The sequence below is a fragment of the Diplotaxodon limnothrissa genome, linkage group LG15 (genome assembly GCF_057381915.1).
Source record: "Diplotaxodon limnothrissa isolate DT_005_m linkage group LG15, D_limnothrissa_male_GT1.1, whole genome shotgun sequence".
Classification (NCBI taxonomy): Eukaryota; Metazoa; Chordata; class Actinopteri; order Cichliformes; family Cichlidae; genus Diplotaxodon; species Diplotaxodon limnothrissa.
Genome location: NC_140610.1, coordinates 18100040 through 18122693, shown reverse-complemented (window position 1 = coordinate 18122693; position 22654 = coordinate 18100040). Strand labels below are relative to the sequence as shown.

General features: G+C 38.7%; 3 protein-coding genes and 1 non-coding gene across 4 annotated transcripts in view; 2 read left to right on the top strand and 2 right to left on the bottom strand.

The window, feature by feature from the left end:
* Positions 1–286: 286 nt before the first annotated feature.
* On the top strand, positions 287–3945 carry scg5 (secretogranin V). The gene is made up of 5 exons (XM_085373167.1): positions 287–512; positions 1843–1992; positions 2277–2389; positions 3552–3605; positions 3817–3945. Exons 1-5 carry the CDS (start codon positions 296–298, stop codon positions 3943–3945), a joined length of 663 nt encoding a protein of 220 aa, XP_085229293.1. The 5' UTR covers positions 287–295.
* Positions 3946–5268: 1323 nt separating this feature from the next.
* On the top strand, positions 5269–5808 carry LOC146617364 (gremlin-1-like). The gene has a single exon (XM_085372979.1). The coding sequence runs from the start codon at positions 5269–5271 to the stop codon at positions 5806–5808; it is 540 nt and encodes a 179-aa protein (XP_085229105.1).
* Positions 5809–6728: 920 nt separating this feature from the next.
* Positions 6729–22654, bottom strand: part of fmn1 (formin 1) — a 28672-nt gene continuing 12746 nt past the window's right edge. The window contains exons 6-19 of the mRNA XM_085372154.1: positions 20770–21452; positions 19636–19777; positions 19201–19288; positions 17036–17097; positions 16864–16952; positions 16577–16706; positions 16332–16478; positions 15651–15710; positions 15149–15269; positions 10370–10462; positions 8295–8346; positions 7673–7822; positions 7078–7159; positions 6729–6881 (exon numbers count right to left, since the gene is read on the bottom strand). Coding sequence (XP_085228280.1) covers positions 6729–6881; positions 7078–7159; positions 7673–7822; positions 8295–8346; positions 10370–10462; positions 15149–15269; positions 15651–15710; positions 16332–16478; positions 16577–16706; positions 16864–16952; positions 17036–17097; positions 19201–19288; positions 19636–19777; positions 20770–21452 — 2052 coding nt within the window. The remainder of the gene's footprint in view (positions 6882–7077; positions 7160–7672; positions 7823–8294; positions 8347–10369; positions 10463–15148; positions 15270–15650; positions 15711–16331; positions 16479–16576; positions 16707–16863; positions 16953–17035; positions 17098–19200; positions 19289–19635; positions 19778–20769; positions 21453–22654) is intronic.
* Positions 20001–20088, bottom strand: trnay-gua (transfer RNA tyrosine (anticodon GUA)). The gene is given in 2 exon segments: positions 20001–20036; positions 20052–20088. It is a non-coding gene; the product is annotated as a tRNA-Tyr (tRNA).

Sequence of the window (22654 nt, the reverse complement as noted above, 5' to 3'; positions counted from 1 at the left end):
AGCCGTTTTTGGTTGATGGGGAGCTATTTATAGGCTTTTCACAACGGCCTTAATGACTCTGTTTACAGAGTAAGTGGCGCATCAAAGATTTATTCATTTTACGGACCACATGATGCCTTGTTGTTTGTTTTGCCCACAATGACATTCAATTCAGGCGATTTTGTCGTATTATGGATCTTTATCCACAAATAATTGCGTATATGTTTATAACAGGAAATTCATCCGTGTTTGCACACGAATAAACATCTGTGAGCTACTGTGTGTGTGTGTGTGTTTCTCCCTGTAGATAACGAAAATGGGCTCGGCGGTGCGGTTATCGTTACTCAGCCTCCTGCTGTGCCTACAGCTCGGCAGAGCTCCAGCCCGCAGTCCCCGTACGGCTGACCAGGTGTCTGAGGCCGACATCCAGCGCCTCCTGCACGGTGTCATGGAGCAGCTCGGCATTGCTCGGCCCAGGGTGGAGTATCCTGCACACCAGGCTACCAACATTGTTGGGCCTCAGAGCATACAGGGTATGTTATAGAGATTTATGAAGGATCTTCTAGTTTAAGAATATTGGAGGCAATATTCCCCACCACTTCATCTGTCTTAACTCTGTATTTTTTATTTTTTTCTTCAAATTTTCATCTTGTGGATAAAATCTAATAAAATCTAAACTTGAGGAAATCTTGAAATTTTCAGATAACCTGAAATATTGACTTATGGATGGGTAAAATGGGTAACAGATTTTCATATCCCCTTGAGACCAGAAAAATACTGAATGCTTAAACCCAACGGATATAAACATTAGGGCCATCATAGCTGGAAAAGTGGCAGGAGGGATCCTTGCAAAGCCTAAAATTAAAAGTTTGTTTTTATTTGCAGTTTTTCACCCTTTACAAATGAAGCCAAGTGGTTTAGTCCACACCATACTCTACAGCTAATTTATTCTATCAAAGTGGTAGCTAATGGACAAGAAGGAAGAAGTGGAGAGGGAGAGGACACGCACTCAGTGAGCTGTTAACAAAAAGAGAGACGAGTCTATGAATGGTTTAGCTATCAGTAGTTGTTTAAGGCAGTAAAGTGGTGTCAGATGTGACTCTGTCTATGAAATAACCCACCACAACTTAGCACAATTAAAAAACAATCTGCAAAACCATCAGTCTTTTCTTTCTGATGACATTAAAAGAACACTAACAAAAAATGGCCATAATATCATATAAGGTTAATTGTAAACTTGCTTTATGTTTATAATTGCTCACAGTTATCAGTATAATCACATTCACAGTTATTATGGTTTGCCTTGACCTCTGACCGCTGATATAGTTGAGTACTAAAAAGACTAAGAACAGTATTAGGCTGCAAGCAAGTTAAGAGGCTAATCTTGATCCTGTATGCTTCATTCTGTGTAGCAGACACTGAGCAAGATGATGCGATAAAGACTACCGTATGTTGAGAAATAAATGTTTAAAATGTGTGGAGATTTCAAACTGTGCAGACTTACAGGCACATCATAGATTTTTATTAACAATCTTATTCAGTTCAATTCAATTTTATTTATATGGTGCCAAATCACAACAACTGTTCCCTCAAGGCACTTTATTGTGTAAGGTATAGACCCTAGAATAATACAAGAGTTGATAATACAACATTATATGAACAGTTCCTTGCCTGCTATCGTGATGACAGCTCAGTTATTCATTCAAAAGCAATCAAAAATGTACGAAAGATTTGGATCATGAAAGGAAGGGGGACCACAGTTCTGTGCTGCCCCCCTGGTAAACAAAGCTATTTGGACTTGGAAGACATGTAACGCTGCATTTATGATTTTGTGGAGACTGTAGTGTCTGATTTCCCCACCAGGTGGTGCCCATGAGGGACTGCAGCATCTAGGCCCCTATGGAAACATCCCCAACATTGTGGCAGAGCTCACAGGGGACAATGTTCCCAAAGATTTCAGTGATGACCACAGCTACCCAGACCCACCAAACCCCTGTCCCCTGGGAAAGACAGGTAGGAATTCTTCCCCTGTGCAGAGTATTTTTAAAAAAACACTCATTTCTGCAGAATCAACACAGGCCTTTTATGGGGCTAATGGAAAATGTTGCTATTAATGCTGTTTTTAAGAATATGCATAGTTTTTCCATCTTCTTTTTGGCCTTTAAGGAAGTAATGACATAAATAAGTGCATTAATCGCTTTCTGATTCACTGCTAGCCTTTTCCAGAACACACATGGCTTGCCTAATGAACAGAAAAAAGTGACTCCCTCTCTGCTACCTATTTATTGCATACACAGCAGCAGATGGATGTTTGGAAAATGCTCCTGACACAGCTGAGTTCAGCAGAGAGTTTCAAAAACACCAGCACCTGTTTGACCCAGAACATGATTACCCTGCCCTGGCAAAGTGGGTGAGTACAAAACAGGACCCAGGAATCGATTAATTTAATTATGGACTAATTACTTGGTTTATTTTGATTTATTGATTTTAATTTATTCTACTGCCCAGAGTCTCAGATTATTTGATAGCCAGAAGAAGTCCAGAACACAGAAAGATTTACCTCATAATGAAATGAAAGAGAGTAAAGCAACAAAGTAGTAATACTGCATAAATATTTTTCAGCAGGAGATCAAATAAATGTGCATTTGGAACACCAGAGTCATCATGATCAGGAGCAAATCACAACAACAGTTGCCTCAAGGTGCTTTATATTGTAAGGTCAAGACGGTACAACAATACAGAGAAACCCCTCGAGGTTTTCAAGCAATCATTAATCGATCGCAATCCACATCTCCACGGGCCAGGTTGGATGCATTAAAATCAAACTACCATAAAAACGAGAAGCTATTCATTTCTTTGTAAGGTGCAAACTTGCAAAATCAAATATTTTCCCAGTTTTAGTTTTGGTAGATACTGCAGACAGTTACGTTAAAATAACAAAGATTGGAAATAATGGAAAGCCCTCTTGATTGAATCATCACTTGGCATTTCTTTGTGCGCAGCTGGAATTCTCAGTCAGCTTTTTCCATATTGCTTCACATATTTGGGTGTTATTCACTATTAACCACATGGGCCACTTTAAGGTAAAGTACAGACTACAGATTGCCAACTGCATCATCTTACCTGCCAAACATGGCTTCTAATTAATTTGAGGTATTTGGACCATATTTGCTTTTTTACCATTTGAGGTTCATGTCAATTTTCCAAGGTCAGAAAAAGGCCATCAGTGTCAGCTGTTTGCCAAAAGAGGCTTATATAAGCCATTTTTTGCCATCGGAGATGGCAACATTGCAACAGTACTCATACTTGTGGATTCTGGGGTTCTGCTGCATTTCTAACCGCAGAAACAAAAAGTCAAGACTTCTGTTATTTGAAAGATCAGATAAAAGTTTCTTGTAATTAGCATGGATCCATTTCCCAGTTTGTCCTCTGATATGTCTGGTCTGAGGAAGTTACCCACTGAGAACACTGTTTTTATTCCCTAAAAGGAGCATTCAAACAATTTGTTGAGCGTAACAAATGAATACATGATTTTAGATCTGAAATCTGCTTTTTTATTCTTTTGTTTTCAGAACAAGGAACTTTTGTACCAAAAACTGAAGGGTGGACCAAAGAGAAGAAAACGGGTATACTATTTCTTGGTTGTCTTTTTGCTTTTCCTGTGTGGGATTGTGTCTGAGAAATCACAAAACTGAGCACTCTGCACTGAGTTTAACCCCTGGTGGGAGTTAAGCCAAGAGTCACACTTTGAATTTCTGTTGAATTTAATCAGATGCATGCAACTTATAGACATGTTTATAAGTTTGTGTACAAACAGTTTTATGCTTGTGTCCACAGAGTGTCAACCCATATTTATTGGGCCAGAGGTTGGACAATGTCGTTGCCAAAAAATCAGTTCCTCACTTCTCAGAGGAAGAGGAGGAAGACGGACCTTCTGTCCCCGCTGCCAGCAAATCCACAACCTAAACTCCTGCAATACCCACTGCAATATTACAACATACTGTCAGATAAAAGGTTTTAATAATTTAAGCATTTTGGTTAACAGTCAGTGGGTCTTTGTGTGTGTTTTGTAAATGCTTTGTTTGATTGTATTGCAAAAACATGGGATCTGTCAAGTTGTCTTTTGGTTTTAAAAAAATGTTTATTTCTTGATCTCAGAGCTTTGCAAACAGCAATTACAATGGACCTTGTTCTTTTCTTTTTTTAAAGATTGAAAAGCTATTTTTGGTTGGTAGTTTGAAATCTTGCCTTGGCAATAAAATAGGTTTTCCCTGAAACAACTCTGTCTCTTAGCAGAAATACTCACAAGTGAGATATAGGAATGAAAAAAGATCAGCCTGCCATGATATCTGTCATACTGTATTTATTAAAACACTGAAGATCTGGGCTCTTTATAGGGGGGAAAGGAGATCTCAGTTCATTTATACCAACTGTTTGCTTCTTTTCTTATTTTTAAGAGATGTAACACACTACCACATTGCCAGAGAATTAACCCTAAATCAACCCCAAAATAATAGAATATATGCTGGTAAATACTGATCTGACAGTGTACAGTATATCTATCCCTCTATCATAACAATACTTTGTATAAATATATATTGATCTGAACGAATGTTATATCAAAGTTTTTCTTGGATGTACAGAGATTGGTTTATTAATACAAATTCATTTTGTATGTGACGAATTACTTTGGTGTCTTGTGTAAGAAGTGTATTTCTATTTCCAATCAAATACTTGCCAGTAATTCTGGTAAAAGTCTTACTTTGCCATTCAAAGGATGATGGTGCAATACTTTCACTATAGCATGTTCAGTATTTATTCACTGGGTTGCTTCATCTTGTCTAAATGGTTGTGTTCTGTTAAATCAAATAAACTGTTTATCTGCATCAACAAAGTTTGGAAGAGGATTTTGATTTGCATTCACAGACAGGCAGGATGGAGTGGATATGGGTTTGGGGGCGTGTTCTGGAGAAACTCAAAATTGGATATCTCCTCACTGTGTAATCCATAAAACCACAACTGAGGACGGCGGACCTCTAGAAGACACGCATGCTGACTGGATAATTGTTTTCACGCTAGGAGTTAAAAAAAAAAAAACAAAAAACCAAAAAAACAGGTAACTCCACTTAACAGATATTGGTTCTGAAATGTGTATAATATATATATAACTTGTGTATAAAATTATCCACTGCTTGCTTCTATGGTGCTTTATGTGTGCGTAAAAGTTGTGCGTAAATTCCTTTCCATCGAGGACTTAACTTTTGTTCCGTTTTCCTTTCAGGTTCAACGATGCAGACACATTCAGTGCAGAGCTTTGCAGTCGTTTTGGCACTGCTACTCACCCCGCTGAATAATACGAAAGCTCAGAGCTTTCAAAGCGCGTTTCCACAGCCAAACAAACACAGCCCGAATGAATCGTCGACGTGTGTACAGCCCCCTCTTATTGGATTAATTTCTCGCGCAACGGGGCCAGTAACCTCAACATACGAAGTGCCGGAGTCCAGCCAGGAAGCGCTGCACGTCACTGAGCGTAGATACTTGCGGCTGGACTGGTGTAAGACACAGCCGCTCAAGCAGACCATAGAGGAGGAGGGCTGCCTTCGCCGCACCATCATTAACAGGTTTTGCTACGGACAGTGCAACTCCTTTTACATCCCGCGGAACAAGTACCAGGACGGAAACGCCTTTCGCTCCTGTTCGGCCTGCAAACCCAAAGCCTTCAGCACCGTCACATACACCCTCCTCTGTCCGGGACAGACGCCCAGCACTAAGAGGAAACGAGTCCAGCGCGTAAAGCTGTGCCGCTGCACTACTATCGATATGGATTAGCCACAAACTAAAACATGCTGGCCAGTAATATTGTCTTCTGTGAAAAATATAGAAGGGAGAGTCTATTTTGCTTAAAAGGCGCATAAGTTGGAATAGAAAAGTGAGGAACATGCTTGGGGGGAGAGACAGTTGACCACTAAATCTGCTAAAAGACAGTACACACTGCTAAGTGGGAGATTCATGTGTCACGTTCTGTATAAGGTGATAATTTGACCTGCAAATACAACTTTACCACACAATGACCAAACATCTGCCAATTATCAGTCGCCGCTTGCAGTTTTGTGAGTGTAAACAGACTTGGATGTGTTGGCATATGCACTTGCAGACAGGAAGTTTTAGGCCAATGCGAACCGTTGAGGTGCAGGCTGGTTTGCGGCAGTCCAGTGACAAAATTTGTCCAAACAAACAAACAAACAAAAAAAACCCAACAAGCTAATGGATGTGCAAAAATATAAGATGACTTCAGAGGTTGCATTGTTTCCACTGTGTGGGACATGGAGCTGAAGGTTTTAGAGACATACACTTTTATACATGCACTGCTAAAAGCCACTTGATTTCATGGCTGTGCATAATTTGTGTATCATTCATTGTAATGGCACTTGTAAATAAAACTGCATTCAAGCTATTGCATCACAGTTTTCTATGAGCAATGATTTTATTTGTGGAAAAATATTGTAAAAGATTTGATTTTACAGTTTAGATTTGATGCAAAAATGTATCTGTCTATACACAGTTGAAGCTGTTACTTATGTCTAAATATTGCACAGAAGATTTTTTTTAATATTTAAAACTTAAATATATGTTAGATGACAAGTTATAATATGGTTATAATATAAATCTTCCACTTAACAAATACAAGTAAATACAAGTAAATAAATAAACTACATTTTTCAAGGACCATGCATGTTTGGTACCCTTGCTCACATCCTGTTGGATCCAGCTTTGTGAGGACATAATCCGGTGGTTAGAATGATTTGGATATAAACAATTTTTTTTGGTTTCTTTAAGTTGAAGATATGCTGGCTTCTTTCTGACGCAGTCGCTCTTTCTGTTGGGAGCAAATTTAGACTGGACTGAGAAAAGAAGAAATTTCCAAAAAGATTTTCTATTAAGTCGATAAAAGCAGCAATGCTAAAAAAGTAACTTTGCAAGAGAATTCCTGAGTTGGTATGAGTTGATCTGTTTTTCACATTTAAGGCCTAATTCCACAAATGTCATCTAAGGCAAATCTTTTTGCTTCCTCAGTAAATCAACTGATTCCAGTCTTACCAGGCTGCTGGGGTTGGTCTTTCTCGTCTCCACCTTCTTCTCTCCGGTAATCCTCTTCACTGACTGCTGAGCCTCTTTTAACCTGCAAAGTGAAGCATTTAGTAAATGAAAACACTCCAGAGAACCACAATGAGGCCAAGCTATTCTATAAATATGCAGCAAAACGTAAAGTAGAGAAATAGAAATGTGCAAAATACTCTTTAAGCCAGCAGTTACAGATGCACCTATACGTTGGATAAACACTGATGCCAGCTAATATATAAACAATATCACCTTTACTGATGTCACTGAGAGATATTTGCCTTTTGTGTCAGATTAATGTTGGATTGGTTAAATGTTAAAAAAGACTAATAAAGAGCTAAAAGGATTCATAACAGTTTTCTAATATTAGATATAATTGTTATGTTTCATTCTTATGTTGCAATAATTAAGTGAAGACAAACACATTGTTTTCCCACACAGGGTATCGGTAAGGTCTTTATTAGAGGATTATATTTCTTTAGTTTTTAATTTAGTGATTCCCCTTGAGGTGGTTTTTGTGAACCTGTTTACAAAGGGTGACACACACACATACACACACACAGCTATTACTTACCTCTCTTTAGAGATATTCTTGTTCTCCCTTTTCCACCTGGTCTTGAAGTCGGCAGAAAACTCAAACCAGAGCATGAAGAAATAGCCAGCTGTCACCTCCGTCTCCCCCGTCTTAGGCATTACCCCAAAGTACAGGATCAAGTCCTCGAAACTGAAAACAAGTATTTAAAAAAATCAAGATCAAAATTTTATTTTATCTTAGTGTTTGTGTCTCCTCTCATCTAAAAACATAACCCAGGTCCTCTGCTTTGTCCTCCTCAGCACTTTGTTTCAGTAATACCTGTTATTACACTTCTATAACTTTAACAGACTTTTACCATTTAGTTGGTATGATGTTTGGCCTGTTACTACGAAAATATTTATAGACATGAAAAAAAGACAAAAAGAGATATGATAACAAAGAGTCACAACGTAGCTAAAAGAAATGGAAAACAACGGGAATAACTAAAATGGCAAAAAAAAAAAGAGTTGCAAGATAATAAAAAGAAAAAAAGGGAGGGAAAATGGGAAAGTGATAAAAATAGACACAATATTATGAATGGATGAACTGCAAATAGCTCTAGGAGCCAAATTCAGATAGAGACCTGCATGCTGCACATGAATGAACAACTTAATTTTCCTACCTTTTTCGTACAGTCATCATCTGATAAGAAGCTTCAGCGTGCTCTTTTCGTGCTGTTAAAAAAGTGTGCCGGTAAAAAGTTTAGTTTTTGCAAGACTTTCCAAAAAAAAAAAAAAAACAGATTAATTTTAAACTTTATGGAAAGTCTGTGAATCTAATTATTCATAGTTACACAATAAGATCCTCTTGTATGATGATGACCTTGTCTAATGGAGCCAGACAACCATTTGGTCTTAAAACACCAATTATGCAGTCAATGGAGCCATTCTTGCTATTATGCCATTATGTCAAATAACAGGTAGGCTACTTGTTATCTGTGTCTGTCTCTCTGTAATGTTTTGGAAGTCTCCTTCAGACCCAGAACAATAAAAAAAAAATCAATTTTAAAAAGCTACAGAAATTACCCACTAATGAAATTTGTAAATAAAGACACACCCTCTCATAAAACCCAAATTCCAGTTCTTGTTTGAAGACTTTTTTTAAACTCTTGTGGTTTAATTCACATCTATATTTATCTAAGAGGAAGAGAATGCAGGAGGATAAACTTCAAATCTTAGAACAAAAGATAAAGTCTTGGAAAAAGATCCTGCATGCAGTCCAATTGTCTGGTGTAGTTTTAGAACAAATAAAACAAATGGGAGACAATAGACAAAAGATGATGATCTGAATAGGCGGCTCTCTTAAAGACACTGATTTTGAAGCTTGATTGTGATACCTTTGTTACTGGGTGGAGAGGAAAAAAGATGACGCTCACAAGAAGAATTATTAAGTATTCACTGAATACTCAAATGTGAAATGGGTCACTATAAACATTTTACACAACATGGAATTCCTCAGCTCATAAGAGTTAACTTTTTTTGCAGTGAAAGAGCTCCATAGAAGGCCCAGTGCCTGTGTGTCTCAGCCATTGCCAAATCTGTCTGATCCCTATCTGAGTGTCTAGGCTGTACTCTGAATTCATTCTGTCTCCCTCACATACAAATACCAAAGACACTCCATTGGTAATTTTCAGGCTACTAAAGACACAAAGACTACATTTATAAGAGGCAAGGAAAGACATGTCTTGATTGAATGACAAATTACTTTAAAAAAAAAAAAGAATCAACAGCAAACAGAAAACAGGTGCAAAGATATCTCTTTGAAGCAATGACTCTTGCTTTTCTATGAGGGCTGGGGGGACTTTTACATGTCTGTCGACAGTATGGCTATCTAATAATCTGCTCATGAGTAGGGGTTATGGGGAAATAATTGAGGATAATTAAGAATGTGAAGAAGAGCAGTCAGTTTTTTAAGTGCAAGCAGGCAATTACATGTTAATTGCAGTAGAAGCTGCACGGAGCTTGGAGGATATTCAAAACAACAAAAATCTGTCTTTCAAAAGATTTTAACGCTTTTAAAACTGAGCTCATAATGTCAAATATTCAGCGTGTATGTGACCGTACTTCTCAATCATATTTCAAAAGATGTGCGCAACATTTAATTTCCTTGCTGGAATAATCATTACAAAAAATGTCATGGGAAACAAAAACTAAGTAGACTCCATAATTCAATAGCTTGTAGCACCACCTTTAGCAACAGTAACTACAGGTCTCATTCTCTTAATGATAAAGTCATATAGAGGAATTCTGGCCCACACTTCTTTACAACACTGTTTCTGTTGATTGAGCCTTGTGGGCATTTGTTTATATGAATGTGTCTCGTTTTCTCTTGCAGCTGATGTGACTGCTGTTTGTGCTGTCTTTGCTTTCTGCCACATGCTGCACTGTGCATTGTGACCAAACATCTCCACTTTGGTCTCATCTGTCTAAAGGACATTGTTCCAGAGGTCTTGGGTTTTGCCCAACCCTGGGAAGATTATAGCATTGTGTCAACACGCCTGAATGACCCAGTCGAGGAAACTACCAGAACCTCGACTTTTATAGGGATCAATTAATCAACCATATTTTATTCGCTGTATCTGGCTGCTAAATACCCTCTTAGTTCCTGTGGAAGCACTGTGGGCGCACTCTTTTTTTAATATGACTGTATCTCATTGATGTTTTTACATAACACATTAAATGAATGGTAACTCCTCACCACTGAGCACAAAAGCCTCCATCTTGTCTTTAAATGGCTGCAGGTATTCTTCAGGAGAGTCAGAGCAAACCTTCTGTACGTCTTTCTCGCACCCTGAAAAGAACACAATGATGACAAAATTCAGGAAGCATTACACTTTCAATATTTAGACAAAATTTCAGATAAGAGCCTGGAGAAGATTGAAGCTATGAAGAACATTTCTTTCTTCTTCTCTTTGTAACAATTTACGGCTTGTTTAAAATAACCATAAGAAGAGAATAAGACAACAAACACGTTTAAAGGTGACCTTTATGCCACCATCTTTTGTCTGAAACCAGAAGATGCTCAGATGCATTCCAGATTTGTAATTTCTGCCTTAAAAAACTATCCTATATTTGTTTATTTGTTTCCAAGTTTAAATATTGGACACACTCGTCTGAATTGGCAGTATTGTAAAGCTAGTATTGGGTTTTGTCAGTTTTAATGATGTTTTTAATACTACAAAATAAGTAATTAAGACCTTTCAATAGGGTTCTCCGGGGTTCTTCATTTATGTATAATTATATGACTTCATTGACTTTTCCACCTCATTTTGTGTCATTACTGTTTTAGCTGTATGTAAGAAAATTCTCAGTGCTACAATTATTTGACATGGTCAATAATCAATAACAGAATACTTTACAAAGACATAAAATGGATTTATAGAACCAGCAGTTAAATCTGATAAAATGCCTTTTTTACCCCAACATCTACAACAACCTCGGCTATTGCTCAATTCTCCCACAGATTTAAATGAAGGATTCTTCAAGTGTCATGTCTTTTCTTTATAAGGTCTCTGTCAGACGTGCAGATTCACATAGAGAAGGACGAGCTCTGGGTTGAACTAGGTCCACCTGTACCCCAGCGTGAGGTTATCTACGCCGCTTCCTCTTCAGATATCACTAGTTGAGATTCGTCCAGAGATGGCGACTGCTCCTCTCTCTCTCCCTTTTCCCCTTCCAGTCTGCGGCTCCACGTTGCTGTGTCCAATCAGTGGATCACAGGAGCCAGTCTGTGGAGCCAGTCATAATATAGGCTGAACCAACCCCACCCCCACCCCGATGCTCGATCAACATCTTTCAGATAAGATTACAAAAGAATACTGTTTTCATTCGGGTTTGTGTAAACTGTAGAGGCACGTATCTCCCTCTCTTTGCATTGTGTGGGGAGCCTTTCTTTCTTCTGTCTGCCTTTTGGGCCTGACAGACGTTTGCTTATTTCAGACTGAAGAGAGTTATGGACCTTCATGTAAATATAGCTGACTTCAAATGTGAGACTGCAATTACACAAACTGCACTGAAACAATGATTTTGATTCATAGTGAGGGATAAATGCTTTCTTAAGGAGGTTGACAGTATTTTGTGATGATATGCTAGAATTATTCATCTCTCAAATTACACCATTACTTCTGTAGGGGGGTAGTTTATATAGGACTGGTTCAAGTGACATTTTTAACAGTGTTCTTTACTTTGGAACAAGACAAGCAAATATGAAATTTGAACATTGTCCTTGTTTTATCCTTCCTTTTTTCTTATTTATTTGAGCTAAGGTCTTAAAGTGATGGCTCCACTGCCATTGCTCACAAAACAAGACAACACTAGTAGCTACACCTACAGCTTTGTGAGTACTTTGTGCTAGATGTATTGAAGTTTTGCAAACACATGACTACTAACCACATGATTTTATCTTTTCTCCACAATTCTGGACAAGTCACTGGTGAATATAGCCACAGTCACACAGGCTACTGGTAATGAGCGGAAAATCCTTGACCGGTTGGCAAGTGGTTGCTGGAGGCTGATGGCACTAGCCTGGAAATTGTTTGCTAAAGACCCAGTAAAAAAGACCCACAGACCAGTCAGTGACCTTCTGGCAACACGTTTCACTGAGTGTGTATTTCCTGTCCGAGGCAAAAACCTTCTTTAGATAGTTTTGGTTGCTAGCAGTGTTGGGTGTAATGCGTTACTAAGTAACGCGTTACTGTAATTAAATTACTTTTCCACTGAAAAAGTAGAGTAACTAAATACTGTTCATTTTTAGGTATTTTAATTACAGTTACTTACAATGTACTTGCATTACATTGTAAAATAATTAAACTCGCTGAATATCATTATTTAATTTCAATAATTTATCTTCTAAACGTAAAAGTAAATTCTGCCGCTTTAACATCGCTGTAGTGCAGCTGTACGTCATTTCCCACCAGTTTGCTGCATAGTTGTATTCTAAAGCGGAAGATGTCGGACTCGGCTGAAGCGAGTGGCTGCTTTATGAAATGGAAATATTCCCATCTCTTCACTTTTCTGAAACAAGCAGACAAGAATATTACAGTAATATGTAAGCTATGTCCTGGGGAGAAAAAACTATCGGCCGCTGTTAATAGCAGGAGTAATCTACTGAAGCGCCTGACACGAGAGCATAGACGAACACTTCTGAGTGATTCTTGTTCATCATCCATGGATAACACCGCGGCAACTCCTGCTAAGCAGGCAAAAGGTGATTTTACTTCAGCAGCACAGAAAGCGTCTGAAGGTGAGCTTAAAAACATTATTGCAGGCTACATTGTGGAAGAGATGCTATCGCTGCGTACTGTAGAGTCTCCGTCTTTTTAAAAAAAATGTATTTATTATTTAAAGAGTTTAATTTCTATTGTTTGTCCACTCAAGGTTTATAGGGATTTTAAAAAGTATCACACCACATTAGAACATCAGCTTTTATATTGTAAAGTAAAGACCCTACAGTAATATAGAAAAAAATGCCTACAATCAAATGACCCTCTAGGAGCAGGCAATTGGCAACAGTGGGAAGGAAAAACTCCTATTTCACAGGAAGAAAACCCGAGCAGACATCTGCCGTGATTGGTTGCCCAGAGTTTGCAATTTACCTTCAAACACTCACCAGCTCTCCAAGCAGCAGTGAAACTGTGAAAAGTGGAAACCGAGAACATTTACTTTCAAAATAAAAGTGGCACATGCATTTGTTGGTGCAGCAGCCTCTTTATGACAGATTTCACAAAACAACTGCCAGCAACCTACAGCAACCAGTCCGGGAATATTCTTTTCCCCCTCGCAGGCAGTGGTTGTATCATGTGAAACATCATGGATAGCTCTTGATCACTGTGTGCATGGCATATACAAGTATATAAGCACTAAGCCAAAACTAAAAAAATAAAAAAAATTGTAATTTGATATAATAAACTGTGTGGAGAATATAAAAAGGTGTACCAAATTCAGCAATAACAAATCGGACAGTTTTGAGTTGTTATTAAGGAAAACCAAGAAATCACCAGAGTCGAGAAATCACTTAGGACCATGAATGCTTGTGCAAAAATATATGCATCTACCTGTAGGTGAAATAGCATGGACCAGCACAGACACAGACTGCTAGCATGGCTGAAACCATGACTGATATACAATAAAAAACAACTAAACAAAAAAAAAAACCTTTTGCAACTCTGTGGCTCAATAAACTACTTTTATTGCCACTGTAACAGACACAAGAAAATTTAAGGCCCAAGAAGGGTACACAATGTGTAGTTTTAAAAACCCAACTACAGATATAAATCCAAATCTGCATAGCTAGTTAGCTTTATTAATAATTTGAATGAACTTCCCAATGAATAACCCATGTAAATGCAATATAGTCTCAACATGGATGACTTAAGAGAAGTTTAACCACAACAAACAGAAAGATTTCATACCAGCCAAACAGAAAACAGAGGGAGAGTGACGAATGACAAAAGCAAAGCCTCAAACCAGGCATGAGGGCAGTTCAAACAGGCAGAACAAAAGGAACCTGCGACAGGCAAACCAGATTGCACGGTGGTTTGGGTAGACAGTGCGATAAGACAAAGCTGTGTTGAGAGGTAAAGAAAGCTATCTGTGGCACACATCTGGGGGCCACACTGGAGCCCAGGTGATACAGGTTAAGGATCCGTGCATTTCTGCAAAGATACCAGAGATACTAGGGGTCTGGAGATTACATAAGTGGGAAGCTACGGTCTCCCTGCACTGGCGACAGGGGCACAAAGCAACAACGATGGGAGATCTGATGGGCTAAGGATTAGAAGCTGGATCTGAAAGGCGCCAGGCCAGTATCAGCAGCAAGACTCCTGCTAGTCTCAGAATACATGCACATAAACACGCATTCAACAAAATGCATGCAAAATCACATGCATACGTAGGGACACAACAATGAACTCACTCATAATCATACTCATGCACAGTAAGCATTGTCCTCAGAATGACTTTTAACTGAGCGGCAGGCTGAATGGCGTCATATGCGCACACTTAGGCAGTGAAAAGAACACGCAAAAAAGGATTAGAAAGACAAGAGGAAGTCTTTTGTTCTTGAGCTTTCACTAACATGAGTTTGCTCACAGAGGAAAGCCGTTGGCCTTAAGTATAAACAGCTACTCAATGGCTGGGGCCAGTGATGGGAAACCAGGGTAGTGAAGGTGGGAGGGGGATGTCTGTGGAAAAACGATGCCAGACTGAGCCAAAGTTTGGTCTGTGGGAACCTCTGGAAAGTATCAGAAAATCACACTGACAGAGTTACACTGGCTGATTTTTTCAAACAAAAGCACACAACAAAATGACCACAAGTTGAGAATACTCCTGGTCACCCCAGTCACATGGAAGCTTGCCATCTGTCTGGAATGTGTGCAACCATCTAATAATATTAACTGAGAAAAGGGGACTGAGTCTGTTTGTTATTCTTCTTTTCAAAAACTCAGAGAACAGGAGATGGTATGGTAACGTCACGTACTTGTCAGATCTCGTCCAAGATGTCTCAGATCTCTGTCGAGGTCAACAAACTTGACCTGCGCTGCCAGGAAGATGTCCTGCGGTTCAGGAAGAGGGAACATACTCTTCTCTGTGCCTGCATTCTGGAAGGTGAAAACATTTTAGAAATGCATTACATCTGTGGATGCAGTGTGTGTGATGCTGAGTTAGGTGATTCCCAGCTGAAGGACGAGTCCAAACCTGTGTTTTATTGTCTAATATAGCCAATTTTCATAAGAATACAACACAAACACATCAATTTCTATGAAGGTAGTTCCATTTTAAGCATGCTAATCTACAATAAGGGCAGCTGTGGCTCAGGAGATAGAGGAGGTCATCCACCAGCTGGAAGGTCATGCATGCTGAAGCACCCATGGGCAAGATACTGAACCCTTAGCACTGTATGAATGTGTGTGTGGTGTGCTTTGAGTGCTCATTTAGGCTACTACATTTATTTTTTCAATTGCATATTTTTTTTAAAGTACCTTGTCCACATTGTGCAAGTAATATGACACCACATAATCCACCAGGTTGATGCGATTGTCCTGAGAAGAAATGGAAGGACAACATGAAAGCTGGATGAACGATGAATGTAATGGACTCTTTTACCTAGAGTTTGGTCTCAAGCTACACATTCTAGTTTTGTCATTGGCAGATGCTGCTGAGGTTAAGCTTATGAGTTCAAATCTTCTTCTTTGTTCTGTTCTTTTAAGTACAATACCAAATATTCTCCCAGGAACAGATGCTTTATCTGAACACATACACAAATATGGCAACAGAGCACACCTTTTTAAAAGGTATCAGGAGTTGGGGTTTCAGTAAATGCAACAAACAAATTTCTATTACTCTTAATTTAAATTTCTTTCAGTAATAAGTATTGTTTTTCACACACCCTGATTTCACTGGCTTTTGAAGCCAAATCCTTATCACACTTATCACTGTGATAGACGATAATAACGGCACTTTATCGAATCAAGTCTGACTATTCTACTTTCCCCTCCACCTATACCACTGCAGGTTCTTTATTATGATGTATTTCACACCTACTTTCCCTCATCCTCGTGTTAGATTACAATCTCAGGCCAAACACTTGGCACACTTCCTGTGCTCTGTTCTGAAAGGCAGGCAAAAGAGCCACAGTGACTCCGTAGGTATCAAGGCCTTACCCTGCTCTTTACATCTTTGAGTTTTGGAAGGATTTCCAGGCCAAAGCCGTCAGCCTGGCCTCTAATCCTGCTTCCTCCATTCATGTGGTTCCCAAGAGCCAACACCAGTCCCATCACCTTGCTGACACTGTCGCTCTCCAGCAGAGCCTAGATAATCAACAGTTTTTTTCAAGACTGGGGTTCACGCCACTCCATGTCACATTATTTACTGGCCACCTTCAATGAACGTCACGTGCTTAGCTCACCTTACAGACATGGAAGACAGTGTTGAGCTTGCGTTGAATTGAGGTGATCCCATCGATGAAGGCTGACTGGAAGATGACACAGCGAGCTCTGCCTGCGAAGTCTGGAATCTGAGATAGTTCATACAGGAACCTGGAGCACAATCACATAAACACTGAGAGTCCACAATGCAATGACATTACCCATCCCTGTTAGAACTGTCAAATCAGAAGGTCTGGTATTTGTCTATTTAGTCCACAAATACAATCAATTACTGCTGTGCTCTCTAAACATCTGCTGAGGCACTCACTGCTCAGGTTTGTCCAGCAGCTTAACATCCTCTTCTTCTGACGTCTCGTAGTGTTTCCTGATCCTCTCCAGCTCCTCCGGCAGTGCTCTCTGCCAAATTGATAGCAACTTCTAAATTAAAGGTTCATCGTTGTACACAATTGTCTCACACAATTACGTGCCTAAATGCGTACATTTTCATACAGCGCTTCAATGGTCTCCAGGTCCACCACAGAGTGATCCACTGTCAGTACAGCTAGAAGTAAAAATACACAGAGAAGGGAGAGAGATTTAAAAAAAGCTGTGATTCATATATTGTCAGATCCAACTCAGAACATTATATATATATGTATATGTATATATATATATATATATATATATATATATATATATATATATATATATATATATATATATATATATATATATATATATATATATATATATGTATATATATATATATATACATATATATATATATATATATATATACATATATGTATATATATATATATATATACATATATATATATATATATATACATATATATATATATACATATATATATACATATATATATACATATACATATATATATATATATATATATATATATATATATATATATATATATATATATATATATACATATATATATATATATATACACATACATACATATATATATATATATATATATATATATATATATATATATATATATATATATATATATGTATGTATGTGTATATATATATGTATGTGTGTATATATATATGTATGTGTGTATATATATATATATATATATATATATATATATATATATATATATATATATATATATATATATATATATACCTTCCACTAGCAGTAAAATAGAAATAACATGTCTATATGGTTAGAAACTGATCAGAAGACAGTATACTGCAAAGGAAGAAATGCTTACTAGGCTTCATTCACAATATTCCTCCTAGTATTGATCATTTATTGCTGAAACAATAGTGATCGCGCATTTTGACTTATGTCAAAGTTCAGCGGGCAAGAGTAGAGAAATTTATCATAGTACTCACATTTTAACACACTCAACCAGACAAATTCTAAAGATTGCGAAGGGAAGTGACAATGCTTTTCTAAAGTTGCTCTTCTGTATCAATGATGGATAATCAATACATATGATATCATAAACGTATCCATGGAAATACAAAAAAATAAATAAATAAAATGCATTGACAAAAATTGGCTTTCATGCTCCTCTTCCTGAAAGACAGTCTACTGTTTGCTCCAAAGATTTTTCAGTTTTGGATTAGAAATGCATATTGCCCGTCTTGCTGACATTGTGGTGAGCGTTTGGGCCACTAATCCTGCTTCAAATTCACCCCCAGCTCATATTCAGAGTGAAATACAGGGTACATTCTCTGTGACGCCGCGATTAAAGTCCAACCAAGGTTTATGTTCAGGGAGCTGTGGTTACCTGAATGTTTACTGCAGGTTCAAATTCTCAGACTGGCTGGGAAACCCAGCTAGTTTAGTGACCTACTGTAATCTATCTCTCATGTGATGGAAAAGATGATTACATGCACTTTGAGGATTTAACAGAGATGAGAATCTAAACGCTGTTCCAGAGGGTTTCCACCACAAGACGGTAAAAATTTGAAGATATATTTATTTATTTTGTTAACCTTTATTTATCTCAGAGAAAGGACTTGTGAAATTTAAAATCCCTTATGCAAGATTGTTCAAGACAGGCAGCAGCACCAATGTGTGTAAGCACCTATCCTTTATAAGCAAAATATACTTTAAATAATATGCCTGTTACATGTTTTACATTTTGACTGGTTATTGCATTTTGCCATCTTTTATATTTTACTAGAAAACTGTTTTGATTTTATTGTTATTTTACAGTTCTGCGTAAAAGTCTTGAGTCACCCTTCATTTCTTTATATTTGGCTCAGAAAATGTGAAAAATAGGTGCAGCGATTCTCTGACAAGAATTCCCATTGATAGCTGGCAGGCAATGTCACTGGTGGGACAATGCGTGGATGGCCAGTCCGGGCTCTGAGGAGGCCAATCCATGACTGATAGTGCTGTATTGTGTGCTTCTATTCAGTTATACTTTTACTGCACTGGCAGTTTGCTTGGGATCATTGTCATGCTGAACATGAAACCATTACCAATCAGATGCTTTCCAGTTGGCATTGCAAGTTCATGAGCACGACGATTCTGTTAAAAACAATGAAATTCAATTCACCTTTTTTTTTTTTTTAATTGGATCATGATAGAGTCCAGTTTTGCCTGTTATCAGTGTAGAAACAAAACGTTGTTTCCTTGCAGTACAATGAAGGAGTGAAATGACCTCACCTTGCTGAATATCTTTCATCTCAAGGTGGAGGCTTGATATGAGGATGCCCACAGCCTGAGAGCGTTTACCATCCAACAGTTTAATGATCTAAAACACACACAAACATGGTTACCATGACCACCTTACCAGTAGAAACCATTAGTGAGTCCTGAATAGAGAGCCTAGCATTTCATACCAGCGTTTCCATTTTCTCTTGTTTAAATGCTTCACTTCCTTCTTATATTTCACTAATGTCACTTGGTTTGTACTTTCCTCTTGCTTTAAAATCATAGTATTAAGAGCCATGATGTGGAGGAGTCTGTAAACCATGATGCATTACCCCCCTCTAGTGGACACATGCCATTAAGTATTGCAGCCTACATTTTCTTTAGCAATAGCTAAGGGATTCACAAGATGAATAAATGATAACATGATGACAGACGTTAATTTCTTACCTTCTTAGGCTTTGCTTTTTTCTCATAAGTCTCTGACAGCGGTTTCCTCTTTGTCTGTGTGGTGGTTTTAGCAAAGAGATCTTCAAACTCACTGGCATCAATTAAGTTTGGCTCTTCCAGAATATTCCATAATGTGTTGTTACTGCGGGAGAGAGCAAAACAGTCTGTTTAAAAAACGAAGAAAAAAACAACAAAAACATCAAGTTGCTGATATGAGGCCATCTAAGCAATAAAGCAGGATTCATTAATTTATTATGATTCAATATAAAAATCCAGTCAGTATTTATGAGGTCCTATTAAGAGGTGTAGTGGAATAGCTGTTTGCGCACGAGCGCGCTTCCTTTTATTTGGTGAAAACACAACACTCCTTCGAGCCGGATTCGAACCAGCGACCTAAGGATCTCCACTAGATACACCTACAGTCCTCCGCTCTACCAACTGAGCTATCGAAGGGTGATGAGTTTCAGGACGGCTCTTTCTCTCGAAAACTGCAGTTAGACAATAAAATGATGTAATCTCCAGAACATAATGATTCTGGCTGTTTGCAACTTGTGGAGTCAACCCAGGTAATTTGATCGTGTTTTACAGCAGCTACAGACAGGCTGGATGTCCCCTTGATCGTACCTCACCCACAATTCCGTTTATAACGTGGCCGGCCAATAATTTCCAGCCGTGAGGAGGAAACGGCAGTAAAACGTATCAGTTTCAGACTGCTCAGGGACTGTGCAGATCAGCTCTGTGGGCTGATTATGACATAAAACTCATGGCCTGTTCTCAGAACTGCTGTTTTGCCTGGATGGTCTTGTCTATAAAAGTTGGCCACGGAGTTTTGTGTATGGGGGTTTCTCCTGAATAGTCTTCCTACAGTGTTTTGCTTACTGCGTAAGCTCACTGAGCTACCTGCTTGTAAAGTTGCCGGGGTGGACCAGTTAGATGTGGGGCGAGTTGTCCTGGGAACTTGGGCTGCCATAAGATTTGCAGTTCTGCCATATTCTGTATATAGAGGGATTTTTGTGCCAGAACTATTGTGGGTGAAATTGGTGCCACACATTTCAGGTGGCAGGCAGCCTGTCGTAAATGTTTAAGGAGTACAGACTTTCAATATGCTCTTACACACTTCTTGAGTGGACCTACTCGTTGTCCTGGATCTGGATTCTGTTCCAGTAAAGAGGCTTCATGGGTCGGGAAGGCTCCACTGCCGGTTTCCTGGGAGGTTTATCAACTCCAAGACCCAATGCTGGAGGAGGTGGAGGGAGCGATAACCCTGGCGTGGGTGGAGGAGGTGGAGGTGGGGGTAGTGGCAGGTCATTTGATGGCTGCATGTAGTTAATAGGTGGAGACGAACATGGTGGAGGTAGTGGAGGTGGAGGAGGAGGAGGAGGAGAAGGAAAAACATCTGATTTAGCTGGTGATGCTGTCTGAGAAGGAGCTGGTGGTTGTTTTGAGCTACAAGGAGTTACAAGTGAAGAGGAGGAGGACAGTGTGCCTTCGATCTTGCCGGCGAAGCTGATGGAAGCAAGGTCCAACTTTTTGGGGGCCACCTTCTGCTGCTGAGAGCATGTACAGGTTCTCCCGGAACCTTCTTCATCCTGAGCAGTTTTGACAAATGTCTCCCGGTCGGTTTGAATGCAGACGGTGCGAAATGATTTGTGCAAAAAGTCATCTGCTGTAGACACAGCCATATCTTTAAGTTCCCCTTTACAGTGGGTCCCAACCTGGGAGAGTTTGTTCTGCAGCTCAGCAAGACTGAACTCCAGACGTGCAACATTTTCATCCTTGTCCAACCTCAGTCTGAAGAGTTCCTGATCATAGTCCTCCTGAAATAAATAATGTTGTCCAATTATTAATTAATAAATCTTAGTGATGATCATAATGATATCATTCACATTGCTAAATCTAAAGCCAGCTCTGCAAGGCTGAACTTCAGCATACATTGTTAGGGTCCTTGGGTCGTCGACCCAGTGTTTTGTGTTTTTGGTTCTTTGATTTTGTTATTTCATTATATTCTAGCTTTGCTTTATGGGTTTTAGGATTATTCTTAGTTTAGGTTCTCTGGGGTTTGGTTAGAGTTTTAGTGTTCTGGTTTTCTGTCTGTGTTCCATAGTTGCTGTCTCCCCTGTCTGCAGTATCCCCACGTCCAGTCAGTGTCTGTGTCTGCCCTGGTCCCACGTCTCTGTTCCCTTTGTTATAGTGCTTGCCTGTGAGTCTGTGTTATGTTTCCTGTTTTACTTTGAAAGTCCATGTCTCATGTTAATGTGTCTGGTTTTGCTTCCCCTTGTCTCGTCAGTTCTGATTTGTCCCAGCTGTGTCTCCCTCCTGTTGCCCATTCCCTGATTACTCCCTCTGTGTATTTAAGCCCTGTGTTTCAGTCTGTCAGTGTTGTGATCTATGCTTATCTACGCTCACTTATGCGGTGTGGGTTTCCTGCCTGCGTTAATGTTTGTACTTTGGAAGTTTGTTACTTTGAGTTCAGCATTAAAGCTGTTTTTTTGAGTTCACGTCTGTCTCTGGAGTCTGCACTTTGGGTCCTTTTCCTGCCTGCACACAGCCGTTCCATAACATACATGAGGGATCATCAGTCTCTGAAGCAAAATTCAGAGAAACCTGTTTAGGTCATTTACCATCATCACCAAGATTTATGAGACTCCAACTAAAATTTGTTTACATATTTCACTGAAAATACAAAAATCTTATCAGTCATATGGCCTCAGATCGCAATATGTTTTTGTGATGGTTCACACATTTACAGGGTTGCTGACAAACATTGAAAGGATTTTGTAGCTACCATCATTTAATTAAAAACAAATGTGCATTTGAGTCTATGATTTATATACTCTCTCACTTTTAACAGAATAAAAGAAAACATTATTTATACATATTTTTCCAAGATGTAAAAACTGAAGTATCTTTTAAAATGTTGAAAAACAAGTGTGTATCTATGACTCAGCCCAAACTGGGACTGAACCAGGCAATGAGTGTGGTGGTAATACTGCAATGAAAGACTTTTTCTGTTTTTCTT